Source organism: Cyprinodon variegatus, unplaced genomic scaffold, assembly GCF_000732505.1.
Source record: "Cyprinodon variegatus isolate N-32 unplaced genomic scaffold, C_variegatus-1.0 Scaffold725, whole genome shotgun sequence".
Lineage (NCBI taxonomy): Eukaryota > Metazoa > Chordata > Actinopteri > Cyprinodontiformes > Cyprinodontidae > Cyprinodon > Cyprinodon variegatus.
The window spans coordinates 291,786-305,726 of NW_015151178.1; the positions used below are offsets into that span (position 1 = coordinate 291,786).

General features: G+C 40.3%; 2 protein-coding genes across 4 annotated transcripts in view; both read left to right on the forward strand.

Annotated features, from left to right (window-relative positions):
• hps4 (Hermansky-Pudlak syndrome 4) overlaps positions 1 to 5,287 on the forward strand; it is a 7,767-nt gene extending 2,480 nt beyond the window's left edge. For all 3 annotated transcript variants that reach the window (XM_015395103.1, XM_015395102.1, XM_015395101.1), the window contains exons 6-12: positions 1,406 to 1,500; positions 1,573 to 1,645; positions 1,941 to 2,065; positions 3,146 to 3,743; positions 3,817 to 3,943; positions 4,108 to 4,219; positions 4,409 to 5,287. In XM_015395103.1, the coding sequence (XP_015250589.1) occupies positions 1,406 to 1,500; positions 1,573 to 1,645; positions 1,941 to 2,065; positions 3,146 to 3,743; positions 3,817 to 3,943; positions 4,108 to 4,219; positions 4,409 to 4,580 (1,302 nt within the window). In that variant the 3' untranslated portion in view covers positions 4,581 to 5,287. The remainder of the gene's footprint in view (positions 1 to 1,405; positions 1,501 to 1,572; positions 1,646 to 1,940; positions 2,066 to 3,145; positions 3,744 to 3,816; positions 3,944 to 4,107; positions 4,220 to 4,408) is intronic.
• A 410-nt stretch (positions 5,288 to 5,697) lies between these two features.
• On the forward strand, positions 5,698 to 11,591 carry LOC107097809. The gene is made up of 3 exons (XM_015395108.1): positions 5,698 to 6,241; positions 10,331 to 10,475; positions 11,124 to 11,591. Exons 1-3 carry the CDS (start codon positions 5,833 to 5,835, stop codon positions 11,476 to 11,478), a joined length of 909 nt encoding a protein of 302 aa, XP_015250594.1. The 5' UTR covers positions 5,698 to 5,832; the 3' UTR covers positions 11,479 to 11,591.
• The last annotated feature ends 2,350 nt before the right edge of the window (positions 11,592 to 13,941 follow it).

Consider the following 13,941-nt stretch of genomic DNA (forward strand, 5'->3'; position numbering starts at 1 on the left):
AGTTCAATTCCCACCCCCACAGCCTCCACCCCTTGGTCCCTGAACAAGACCCTTAACCCCACACTGCTCCCCACAATGGCAGGGTGGGCAGATCTGTTTCACTTCTCTCTGTGCTACACATGAATAAAACAATTTCCCACATTTGACTTGGACAGATTATGAAAAGTCATTATTATAAAAAAAAAAACACACAAAAAAAAAAACACCGGTGCATTTTATAAAGCAAAGCTCCACTTAATGAGTCTGTGCAGCATCTCAAACCAGAACATGTAGAATATATGTTCATATATTAAAATATAATCTCCACCTAAAGAAAAGGAAAACACATCAATGAACACTGATAGAGATACGCTGCGCTTACCTGCTCTGTCTGCTCCTCGTTATTTTGGTTTATTGTGAGGTTTAAAGAGGATAAATACTTTATCTGTTTTCTGTCCTGCTGAACTCCTATCGTGGGTAAAAGTTTATACTTTTTAATGTTTAATTCATTGTTTTTACACCAGTCTGTCCTGCTTCCTGTATACGCAATGTGCAACTCTAAATTGACTCTTTCCCTGTGTGATTAACAGATTTTATTTAGTTTTACTCTTTAACCGTGTCCCTCTTCCTGTCAGACCCATGAAATTACCGCTGAATTGCTCCGTAGTCTGACTAAAATAGACCTGGGCTCCGTCTCAGGCAGACCTCTGCAGCTCCTCTTGCGTAAAATCGTGTCAGGTGCGATCAACCCCATCGACTCTCAATAAACGCTAAAAGCCACGACCTCATCAGGCTCGATCTGCTGTTGGATCAGACGCAAAACTGGAATCATGCATTATGATAAAGAAATAAATGAAACTAAGCAAATCCTCTCTTTAAAATCAATTAGTTTTGTAAACTCTTATTACTATTTCAGTTAGTTTTCTTTTTAATTTGCAAGGTCTAGTTTTAATTTTATTTGAGCTATTAGAAATGTTTTTTTTTTAATTCAGTTTTTTCATCATTTGATTTGTTTTATTTAACAATAACCTTCTTGGTCTTTGTGATCCAAACCTCAGAGGCCTTCAGAGAAAGCTGAATTATTCCTGATATTAAATATGGACTCAGATTATAGGATTTCTGAAAGAAATAATTCTTCTTTTTATTTTATTTTTATTATATCTTATCATTAACTATATTATATTTGCAGTCGGCTATATTTAAATTCAATGATTTAGGATTTGTTAACACGTATAAAGCTTTTTCTGCTTCATGTTTCTCTGCTAATTTCGTTTGTTTTGTAACATAAAATCCATCTAAGAAGCACTAAGGTCACAGATGACATAAATAAATTCAGGTTTGATCATCGGCAGCTTCCTCTGTCCCAAAAAGCTGATTGAAACGTCTAAACTCTTCCTGAAAAGCAATAACAGACTCTTCTTCTCAGGTTGATCCTCTTCTTCTCCTCAAAGCTGCCCTCATCCTTCAGGCCTGCCAGCGCTGCCCCCTAGTGTTGGCAGGCTGCATCCTTTTTAGAGGAAGGTCAGCTGATTTCTTTTTTCTCACCTGTTATTATTATTATTTGTCTTTCTAATATCTCCTGATCTCTTCCAGGGTCGTCAGCACACAGATGCCTCCAGAGTTAACCATAAAGGTCATAGTTCATGAGAGCGAATCGTACTCTAAGGTAGGAACGACGGCCTTAATGCAGATAAATATTAAATAAGCTGGAAAAAAAATCACATCTGGCTTGAATTTAATAATCTAGTTATAGTTTGATTTATAACTGATTTTGTGGAGATTTTACCTATTAGCATACTGTATGTCATGCTAGGCTAAACAGTTAGCCTAGCAGCTTTGTAGCATCACTTAACAGAACATTAATTATATATATTTTTTTATTGATAATGACAAAATTCTCTTAAAAAGTAAAGTCTGTTGGAAACCAAAGTGTTACTTTAACAGGAAATGTTTGTTTTCAGATCCAGCGGTCGAGTGGAGAGAGTCCAGCTAGCTCAGACGGCGGTTCTGTTAGCTCAGCGGCCGTGTTCCTGACACCATCAGAGCTCCAGGACCTGAAATCTGCTCCTGTGGACAAAACCTCCCGGTAAAGTTTTCCCTCCTGGACTCTTCAACCAAACACAGAACCTCCACGCTAATAAAGCTCATTCTGTGTCTCTTAAAATCAGAGGGAAGGTTCCCCAGATTTTGGTTTTAAATTATCTTTAAAATCAATTCAGGATTAATCCAGATTAGATTATGTCCTTTAATCTTCTCTAAATCTAAACCAGACGTCTTCTGATTCAAAGAGGTTTCATTTTTTTATCATACCAGCTTGTTCTGCACAATTTTCTTTATTTTCAGAAGTCTACGTAATAAAAAAACACGCGTTTACTTTTTAAATGATGATCCTTCAGCTCACATCAAAACTGATATTTAATCATTTCTTTTATTTTAATAATAATTCAACTTTATTGATCTCACATTGGAGAAATTTACTCTCTGCATTTAACCCCTCCCCTTGGGGAGCAGTGGGCTGCCACTGTGTGGCGCCCGGGGAGCAGTGTGGGGTAAAGGGTCTTGCTCAGGGACCCAGTGTGCAGTCTGTGGGAATCAAACCAGGTACTTGCCACCTTCCCGGAGCACAACGCACCATTAGGTCAACACCGCCCCTGCACTGCACTTTTCTTATAGTCGGTTAGTAAATTAGACTTTGACAACTTTTATTGTAATTTTGTGTATGCAAAATGAAATTCCGTTTAGTGCAGCTTTTCAGACAATAAATGAACTTTTCCCGTCCATAAAGTGTAGCAATGATTAAATAAGGATTCAGAAACAATAACAGACGTCACCTGTGTTCATAACTTCATAGTTACAGTAAAATAAAAATGGGGCCAAATTTCTACTTTTTTGAGTTTTGCAAAAATATTATGTTTTGAAAACTTGGTAAAATGTTGAAATGTGAACGACCCCTTGTTATCATCTAATTCCAAATCCAATCAGTAAAAAAATTATTAAATCTTGTATAATGTTTTAATTTAGTGATTATTGTGTAATTTGCATACTGGGCCTAATATCATCCTTTACTAAAATGAAACTGACCGCCCCTACCATCCAGCAGCTGTGTGGCCCTGGGTGGTGAGCCGTATCGAGGCCTCTAACCGTCTGGATTTTTTCCACCTTTCAGTTTCCATCCTGCTGCGGAGAAAGACGCCCCCCCAAAGAAGACCAGGCTTTCCAGAACCCTGTCGGACGCAGCCTCCTGCGAGTCGGAGCCGCCTCGTCCGGCGTCCTGCCAGTCGCCTCAGAAAGGCTCCATCAGCCCTCATCTGTCTGGATCTGAAGACTCTGCGTTCAGTCCGGCTCCGTCGCAGAGAGCCGCTGATTCCCCCTCTCCTCTGTCACCGTGTTCCAATGGAACGAACGCTTCTGAAGCGGTGGAGGGAGACCCGGAAGAGTCGCACTATCACAGTTTTTACAGCAGCGGAGACGTAGTGAGCCAGACGCTCAGCGAAGGAGACGGTTCAGCGATTGAGGAAAGCGTCTATCTGAACGGAGCGACCTCGGCGACCTTCTCAGCTGACGATTCGTTTGGAGAAGAAAAGATGACAGCGGGCCTCAAGGCGGAGAGCAGGCAGCCTCCTCCTGGTTCCTGGGCTCCTGACAGCTTGGAGGACAGCCCTCTGGTTGCCATGACGCTGTACACGCACAGGGTCAACAGCCTGGTGCTGGCCCTGCTGGTGGAGCCCGGGTTCATGAGTGACACTGCGTCTTTGGAGGAAGTGGTGAGGAGAAGCATGTTTATGGAGACGACATCACTGCGGCTGATAACTAAAGATGTTTTTTGTTTTTTTTTAGAACCACAGCAGCCTGGCTTCCCTGAACGGACTGGAGGCCCATCTCAGAGCCATTCCTGCGGCGGCCCCCGGTGCTGCGGGCCCTTACCTGTTCGCCCATCATGACTCCGTCCAGCACACTCTAACCAGTAAGGCCCTGTGTTTCCTCTTCCCCAGCAGATCAACTCTGAGCCTGGATCTGCTGGTTTATATCTGTCCCTGATGGGCTGACGGCTAATTAGTCGAGCTGTGATCAGCATTCCTTTGTGCAGCTGCCGGGTTAACGGTCCTCTGTCATTGTGTGTCTCTGCAGCCAACGTGTCTGGCCGACCTGGGGGAGCCCCGGAGCATCCTTTTGTCCGAGCCACATCGCTGCTCCACTCGCATTTCTTTGACACTGAGACTCTGCAGGAGGCTATTATCAGGTCAGCTCTGGTCGGGGGAGATCTTGTTCCTCAGGGTGTGTGTGTGTGTGTGACAGGGGGGTAATTTGTCAGGTTTTCATGGTTATCATCGTACATCTTTTAATGCTTTTTTCAAACTATGGGCTCCTTTCTTTCAGCGCCGTTTTTTGAGCTTTAAGTAAAAATGTTTGCGCTCCGTTTCCCTCTCAGGAACGCCGGTACTGCCGTGTACGGGACCCGCAGCGTGGCGCAGGAGACCTTCTTCCAGCAGCACGGCGGATCCATGAGGAACTCCGGCATCCCCAACCAGCAGGACAGCGCCTTCTCGCTGCCCAGCAAGGCCCGGCACCGGCTGCTCAAACACGGGGTCAACCTGCTGTGATCGGGCCCACCGGACCCAGAACTTCAGCCAATGAAAAGAAGACCCAGCTCTGAACTTTAAAAGCTTCAGCAGATCTCAGATCGATACATGCTGACAAAATTCACAGGAGTTTAAAACTTTATTGCTTATTTTTAGCAACACAGAATGAAACGCAGCTTTCAACCTGATATCTTCAAATAAAACAGCAAAACTAGTTACATTCTGAAGCCGCCTAATTAAAGCCAGAATAAAGAGTCTGCTGGTGTGTCATAAGTGGCTGCATCATGCTGTGGGATCCTTTTTTTTCAATGGCAACATAAAAACTGTTCAGAGTTATTAAAATAAACAAAAGCTGCAGAAGAACGAGGCAGAATACAACAACCCTAAAACATCCAGCTGATTCTAAAACATAGTGGTGGTGACATGAATATGTATGAATATGGCCTAGTCAAAGTCCAGGCTGCACTGCTCTGTGCTGGTTGGAAGATGAGAGAATGTGGAAAAGTTTCAATGGTGGAAAAAACTTTTTGACTGTTTTTTTTATCTGATTTGAATGTAAGATATATGTGAGCTCTTATAGAATTTGTTTACACAACAAACACCCATTCCATAACCTTCAAGCTGCTGATATTTTATTTTTTTTTTATCTTTTTTTTCCCTCCAGCTCTTATTAAAACATTAAAAGTTCTGATTCTGTTGCTTTATTTTCTCCATTTCAGCTTTTATTAAAGAATAAAAATGTTAAACATCTAAAAGCTCTGCTTGTTGTTGTTCTACTGCGCTCTTTCAATCCAAACCATGTGAATCCCTTCTTTTTGTTACTCCATGTTTAAAGCCACAGGGGCCCTCTTAGGGCCAGCACCAGTGGCCCCCATTGTTTTCTCACTTTTAGTTTCTAAAATGACCCTGATGAAAAAAGGGGAGTGTGCACAACATAACTAAACACATGGATGTGTGAATGTAGTTTTATTCCCTGATGCTTTGCTGCTGTAAATAAAGCCTGCTCCAAATATGGGCTGATTAGAGTCATTAGCGGAGCGGCTGAATGTGAAAGGAGCTGGGCGGCGCGCTTTGGGGCGCCTCATTATGCAGGCGCATTAAAAGAAAGCAGCAGGGGTCAAATGAGTAGTTTAAGGCGCAGGGACAAAAAAAAAGGGCAGGGACTGAGAGGAGGGATTCAAATTCTAAATGATGAGCTGTGCCTTTTGTCAGCGGGGTATATAGAGCGGAGAGAACAGTCAGTTTGGAAAAGCGCAGAGTTTAGGCTCCCATCATGGCTGCTCCACACTACCTACGGATTGTTTCATTTGTTTTCTTACTAACAAGCGATGTCGGAGTCTTGGGTCGCGCGTTGGACTCGCCTGGGTTCCGGTTACAGTCTGCACAGACCGCGGATGGATCATCTGGACAGGTTTTACGCACGGATGGAGAGACGCGGTGGAGGCGCGCGGCGGCGCGCTGCGCGGAGCTGGGAGGCCCCTGGATGGAGAACATGCAGCAGGCTCCCCGGGATGGATCCACGGTGCTGCAGCTCCGGGTGCGGCCCTTTTCCCCCGGAGCCTTGCGTGGGTTGGTTTTTCCCGGGAAATCTCTCTTCAGTTTTATCCGACGGGTTTACCGCTGCTGCAAGGAGGGAGGCGGCTGCAGGAGCGTTAAAGGGATTCAAGGCAGGCTGAGAGGAGGTGAGGATCCACATTACATGGTTAGAGGTCACTTTGCTTCTGCTGCTCCAAGTTACTGTAATTATGATCAAATCCTTGGTTTGAAATTAAAATGAATCCCATGTGACTGCATGGAGTCACTGACCTGCAGAAATGTCTCCTGGATAAACAAAAACTGGCAGTTTCCTTAATTGAACTTTGACCTTTATTGATCTCACATTGGAGAAATTAACACTCTGCATTTAACCCATCCCCTTCATCTGTAAAAAATCATCTAGAAATAAGTAAACATTCCTTAAATATGTGTATTTACATTTAATTTTAGTAGTTAAATAAGATGATTTGTCAATAGAATGAGTAATTTTACTCTTAAAATAAGATGATTAGATAATTTTCACTTGTAATAAGACAATGCAGTTGCTTTTTCTTATTTTAAATGTAAGTAGTCTTCTTCCATTGGCAAAGTGTCTCACTTACCTCCTCAATTCAAGACTAAATGCACTTATTTAAAGAAAAAAATGACTTATTTAGATTTTTGCAGTGTGGTGAGCAGTGGGCTGCCATTGTGCAGCGCCCGGGGAGCAGTGTGGGGTTAAAGGTCAGGCTGTGGAGATTGAACCGGGTACTCACAACCTTCTCAGAGCACAAGCGCACTGCTCTAACCAACAGGCCAACACTCCTTATATTGTGTTGTTGATTTTGCAGAAATCCTCTTTCTCTGCGAAAGCAGAGAGAAAAGAAATTCCTTTTTAACAGAAACAAGTTTGTAAAGTTTTTGAGAAGACAGACCAAATATCACATCTATAAAGGGATGCAGTTTTGCCTAAAAGGTTGTGTGAGGGAATCCCTTCCTGCCCCCACTCTAGACCTCAGTCTGTCCAGAAGGGGCCGGTGTCCTGCATGTTTTAGACGTCCGTCTGTTTCAGAGCACCTATTTTCCATTGATGGCTGATGAACAGAGCTTTAATGCAGAGACATTTCTAAAACCTGCAGGATGGGTGCATAATTATTTAGTCTTTGTTTTTTCAGGTCCAACAGATAAACTGATCAGCTCTTTAAAAACATTCAAATAGTCCTTTATTAGCTTTGGTGTCTGTCCACCTTCTGCACACTGGACAAAAATCTAAATCTAGATAAGTCATTATTCCTTAAAATAAGTGCATTTGTTCTTGAATTGAGGAGGTAAAAGAGACATTTTGCCAATGGACTAAGACAATTTAGATTTAAAATAAGAAGACACAACTGCATTGTCTTATTTCAAGTGCATTTGATCTAAATATCTTATTTTAATAGTAAACATACTTATTCCATTAGCAAATCATCTCATTTACCTACTCAAATTAAGGGTAAACACACTTAATTTGAGAAATTTGTACTTCTTTATAGATCGTTTTCCAGCGCAGAAATTGCAAAAAATAAAAGCACACTGGAAAAACAATCTAGAAATAAGTAAAAAGGGCTTAAATTAAGCGCATTTACCCTTAATTTGAGTCAGTAAATGAAATAGTTTGCCAATGGAATGAGTATTTTTACTCTTAAAATAAGATAATTAGATAACATGCACTTGAAATAACACAATGCAATTCTGTTTTCTTGTTTTAAGTGTAAATTGTCTTGTTCCATTGGCAAAATGTCTGTTTTACCTCCTTAATCCAAGAGTAGACGCACTTAATTTAAGGAAAAATTACTCATCTAGATTTAGATTTTTTCCAGTGCATGTCTGGGGTGTTTTATGAACAGCTGAGCCATAACTTTTGTATGTGTTGTGCTGCTCTCTTACCCTCGCTGCCCTGGGCAGAGAGCCATGTCACCCATCTTAAATAAATCAGTTTCTAAACCAGCAGGGTCCTAAAAATGTTTAATTATCCTTAACTAAAAAAATCAAAGATGTAGCTGCTTTGCTAAAAGTTTCCTATGACAGATCTTCACTTTTCAGTGGGATTAAACATCAACACATGCTTTATTAGAAATACAGCAGCTTTCCTCATTTCTGCCCTAATTATGTCTTTATGGTATAACTGAAGACTGAAGAATTAGTGACCAGGAGGGAAAATAATTAGAGCATATTTCTATAAATAAAACACAGCAGCACAAACTATTTCCTGCAGCTGTGCATTTGGAGCGAAGGATTTAGTGAAACCAACTGAAGAGGGAATTTAATTTAATGCCAAACGGAAAGCAGATAATCACATCAACTGAGCCCTGTCACACAGCTGCAATGTAAGGCCTTGTTTTCTTGCTTATTTGGTGAACTGCAGCCTCCTCGTTGAATGGAAAATGCAAATCAGCAACTGAAAACTGGTACGGGGGTGCAGAGCCATACTGTCCATATGGAAATCAAAGCTGGTTAAAGCAGAGGAGACGGTCAAAGGCTTAGAAACCTCTGCTACAAAGGATGCATTCCTACTGTAGCTGAAGGAGGTTTTTAAGCTTTGGTCACATGAGGAACAGATATAATTTAAACATCTAACCAAAGGATGCATACCATAAACAGCCTTAACATTTGATCAGTTATGGAGCATTTCAAAAACACCCGGAAGTTACTTCCTTCTCTGCGTCTAATGGAAAAAAACTCCAAATAAAGAAATATGAACACATCTCCCTCCTTTAAATCTGTTTGCCATGGTAACATTTTAAATGCAAACGTAGGCATTGTTGAGTCTGAATCACACTGAAAGGGGGGAGGGATTAGTTGGAGCAAAGATGTAACCTGTTGGTTTGGAAAAGATAAGGTGATGATAGCAGATTAGTTATGCTAATAAGGAAATGATATGGAGCAACCGTGACATAGAGACAGCATGAAGAACTGTGACAAAAATGCTTGTAAGCCTTAGTGAAATACTGTGAAAATCAAATATTCAAGCCAATAGTGTCATTGGAATCCAGGACAAGACCTCATTTCCTTTGTAACATTCAAAAAATATGGATATTTTGATGGAAAAAAAAATACGCCAACTTGCCCGAATATATTAAGAAAAATAACAAAAGTGCTTCAATAAGAAATTCATGAAAAACACTCAGAGAGTGAAAGAAACACATTTTTAATACAACAACCTTAGAGGCATTAATGCTGATACTGGCACTGACATTTTTTAGTTTATAAACCTAAATATAATTGTTAACTAGGCTTATTAAATGTTTAACTTTTTAATCAGCTTTTTACCTTTTTTTCTTGACTTTTTAAACTTTCTTTTTCTGCTTTATTTACAGTAGGTAATTTATCATTCAAGGGCTCATCTAATTGGTCAAATAACAGCACAGAGCGCAGGATCTTAGCTAAATGGCTGGACATTTCCCTCAGTGAGGGACGGGGGGGGATATGCAAGTGATCAAAAACAGTAACTTGCTTTATTAAGGGTTAAAGGCATAGCAGAGTTATGGATCTTATTGACTTGATAACTGCGACTCAAACGAGGACCGTGTCGTCTGCATGGAAATCCTGGGTTTGATTTTCTCTCTGCAAATTGTTCAGGTATCCATGGAGATTAACACAGCAATTACACTGGAAAAAAAATTAAATCTTATTAAGTCTAGATGAGTCATTTCATCTTAAAATAACTCAATTTTTTTCTTGAATTTATGTGGTAAGTGAGACACTTTGCCAATGGAACAAGACAATTTACACTTAAAATAAGAAAAAACAATTATATTGTCTTATTTAAAGTGCATATTATCTAATTATCCTATTTTAAGAGCAAAACTACTGATTCTATTGGCAAATAATCTTATTTACCTGCTCAAATTAAGGGGAAATACACTTAATTTAAGAAATTTTTACTTATTCCTGGATCGTTTTTGCAGTGTAGAAACCTCCACTCAGAGCGGGGAGACTCCGCCCCCTCGGCTTTCTAATAACTGACCCATACAGGTGTGGATAAAGCTCGGCTCCAGTATCTAAGTAATAAAGAACGAAAGTCATAAACAGATGAAAAATGAGGTATTAGTGGTTCATTCTGTTTGTGTTGCTTTTTCACTGAGGTGATTGAGATGTTTGTGCATCCAGCTGATATTTGGAGACATGATCGTCCTCCGCTGTCAGTCTAGGCTAAAAACGTGACTCTGTTCTATGAAACACTCGACTGAATGTTCTGCTTCTTCTTCTTCCACCAGATGCGGGTGTTGAATTCGTCCTGACCAGGGAGATTTTAGCGATGACGGTGAGGAGAGCCGAGCTTCATCTTCAGCTCTCCAACCCACAGCATCTCAACATCACCCCCATCATTCCCTTCATGGTGAAGCACAATTTCCCCACCAGGTAAAATCACGCTTCCTATTTCACACGGGATCATCAGCAGAAGATAAAACAACAAACCGAAACTGCGATCATGAAATTTAATATTCACTATTTTCAACATTATCTTTATAGATTTTTCAACAGTATTTCCAATAATATAGAGAACATAGGTGTGCTCTCACATTAAAGGAAAATTTCAGGGTAGTCGACTTACATTCAGCTTGTCGTTTCTTGCACACCAGGATATTTTAGAGCAACACTTATAACACACAGAGCATATGAGGAAACAAAGAACAAAAAACACAAATCCCCCTGAAAAAAAATAACAATTACAACAATAATGGTTTCTCTGTTTCCAAAAGAAATAGTTTTATTATTATACATAGTTCAAAAAATACAAATTTAAATGTATAATTCAAGTAAAATCATTGGTTATACTAATATCGAAGCTTATTTTAGGACACTTTAGGAAACCAGCTGCCACCATAGTTCATCCCCATCACCCCTCATATCCATGTTTTCTATATATTCCATAAAAGGACCCCAAATAGCTTGAAATAGAGATAATTTCCCTTTTACAATGAAAGTAATCTTGTAATTTTGTGGATATTTTCTTAATCCAACTGCTGAATTTTGGTTTATTGGTATTAATGTTTGTTTTGCTTGCAGGTACACCCTGATTTCTCTGGGCGACGCAGTAGAGCTGAAGGTGGACCTCCTGTTCCTGTTGCAGAACCTGCAGGACGCGGCAGGTGGCGGCGGCGGAGGAGGCGATGGCCATAGCTTGGTAAACATGCACCTGGGGAGGCTTATCTCCAACGAGGAGCTAACAGGTGGAAAAACCTCTCTGAGAATTCTGCAGGACACTGATGGACAAATGTGGGACGATGGGGTTGATAACGGGCTCCTGGCTCTGGATGTGGGCCTGATTCTGGGCTGCAGTCGGGCAGGATCGGCCGTCCCCTGTGGAAGCGGGGGTGTGCACCTCTCACACGCACCCTTCATGGCCTTTTATTACGGATGATGGACTTTTCAGCATAAAATCATTTCATCCGTCAGAAAATTTCAAACTTTAGGATGTATCATGCACTTCAGTGTCAAGCTTAATTTATAGACATTTTGCAAGCTCTACATATATAGATCTATATATATTATATATATAAATATGTAAATATTTTGTTTTTAAAGATTATTTTGTGAATTTCTTTTGATGATAAAGTTCTAGAAAAACAAGGTGTGGTCTTTTCATGTGGTAGATGTGTTTCAGTCCACTCTGTTCAGCTGTTCTGCTTCTAGTTGATGACTTTCCAGTGGGGTGAGACCACCTGAGCAAACACAGGGTGGGAACATGGTGCTGTGACCCTGAGCAGAAAAAACAGAAGCACTGTTAACCTGTAAAGTTGCTTCTCTATGGGTTGGAACATCAGCCAAATGTCCATTTTATTTAGGTTTTTTCTACAGTTTCTTTTAATTCTGATGATTTTGTCTATAAACTGATCAAAATCCAAAATAATTTTTTCTATAATCTTGTAGAAAACTGAATTTGCACAGACTTTAAACACAAAAGGGGCAAACAAACAGGTTTTAACAGAACTTATATTTCTAAAAAGCAAAGATTGTAGTAAAGAAACGCTCCAGCGGGATCTGGTGGTGGATTTTTTTAACAGTCGGGATCCAGCTGCCAATTATTCCCTTTTTTCATTAGACCAAACATTTTCCTATTTAATATAATAATCTGATTATTTCATGCTTAAAGAAAATCCCATCCATAACATCAAACTAACTGTGATGTTCTGTCATTACTACTGAGCAATACCAATTACCAATCTACTTGCTCTGGAGAGCAGAGTTCGCTGCTTTTAGATGTTGTCGCTAAAGTCCAGTAGCAGAAAAAAGCTGCCAGATGTGACGCTAGCCGCTTTTTTGAAATAAAAGTGCTAGAGGGGTCGCAGAAGTCGCTAAATATAGCGACTAAAGCGCTAAGTTGGCAACAACCGTTTGTTTTCAAATGGTTTGCTGCTGTCTGTTTGGACCTTTCTGAACATGTGCAGCAAATGGACTGATCCAATATGGTGGACACTGAAGGGGGGGCTGAGACGCACTTAATATTATCAGCGTTCTGATGGCATTTTAGTGAAAGGATAATTAATAATTGATGTGCACAAATAAGGAATAGTTGTACTATAACGTACTGTAACTTGGGGCCCTAGGCAACTGCCTATTATTGTCTATTGGTAAATCCCCAGCTGGCCAAAATGTTTCTGCTTTTTAAATTCGATAGTAAGTCATGCATCCTGAAAACAGCATTTTCAGGGCGCGCCAATGTCATGGCTAATTCAAAGTGATTAGCATCTCTCCAATTTACACCTGAATAGATTGCATGAATTCCATGTCCTGTTACAAACATTACATAGTCAATAATTTAGTTAAAGACTAATGACACACTGACAGCTTTCACCTTGTGTAAAATTTCACACCTGAAAAAGGAAAGAAAAAGATTTTTAAGGATGCAGGTCTTTTTTATGGCCGTTTTTTTTTTAATGTTTTGATCCCAGGAAGTTAGCATTTTATAGGTTATCAATTCGTCCGAATTTTCTTTCATTCTCACCATTGAGAACATGTTCAGTAGAGCATCCATCATCCTTCATGTCGTAGCCGCTGCCTTCTGGATTTTCTAGCAGTGTTGTATGAAGATTGAGCAGAAGATGAAAGTGTGACAGCTTTGAGAGGATGTGAAGTAAAGCCCATTCAGTGGATGGACTGATCCACATGGTGTGGACTTCAGATGGACTCAGAGCTTCACAACCACCACAAAATCTTTAAAGGAGTCCATCTGGTGCATTTAATCTAAACCAGAGACTGTGTCTAAAACCTCTAACCAGGATTAAAGAGAAAAGGCCTGTGGTCTAAAGGCTTTTCATTTTCAGATAAACGTAATTTTAGGTCAGCAAACTGGTCCAACCTAAAGCTCTGGGTTTCTTTAACTCTTCAGGAGACACAAAGATAAGTCCTATCTATGTTTACATAATTCCATTTACTTTTCTTAGTACCGGTAATAAGAAAATCAGGAAAAATCTAATTGGAGGTTTTTATGAGATGTGAGAAACAATCAAGCCATCAGTAACACAGAGATATTTGAGTTTTATTGTTGAAAATGAGTCAGTAAAACATCTTTTGGAGAGATGCAGCTGTACCAGGTGTGATTAACCTGTGCAGCTTATATCTATGTGTCTAATGTGCAGGTTTACTAGTGGTTCCTAGAATTTCTCAAAGTAGAATGGGAGGCAGATCTTTTAGTTATCAGGCTCCTCTCCTGTGGAACCAACTACCAGTTTTAGTCCGTGAGGCAGACACCCTGTCTACTTTTAAGGCTAGGCTTAAAACTTTCCTTTTTGATAAAGCTTCTAGTTAGAGTGGCTCAGGTTATCCTGATCTATCTCTATAGTTATGCTGCTATAGGCTTAGACTGCTGGAGGACATAGGGACC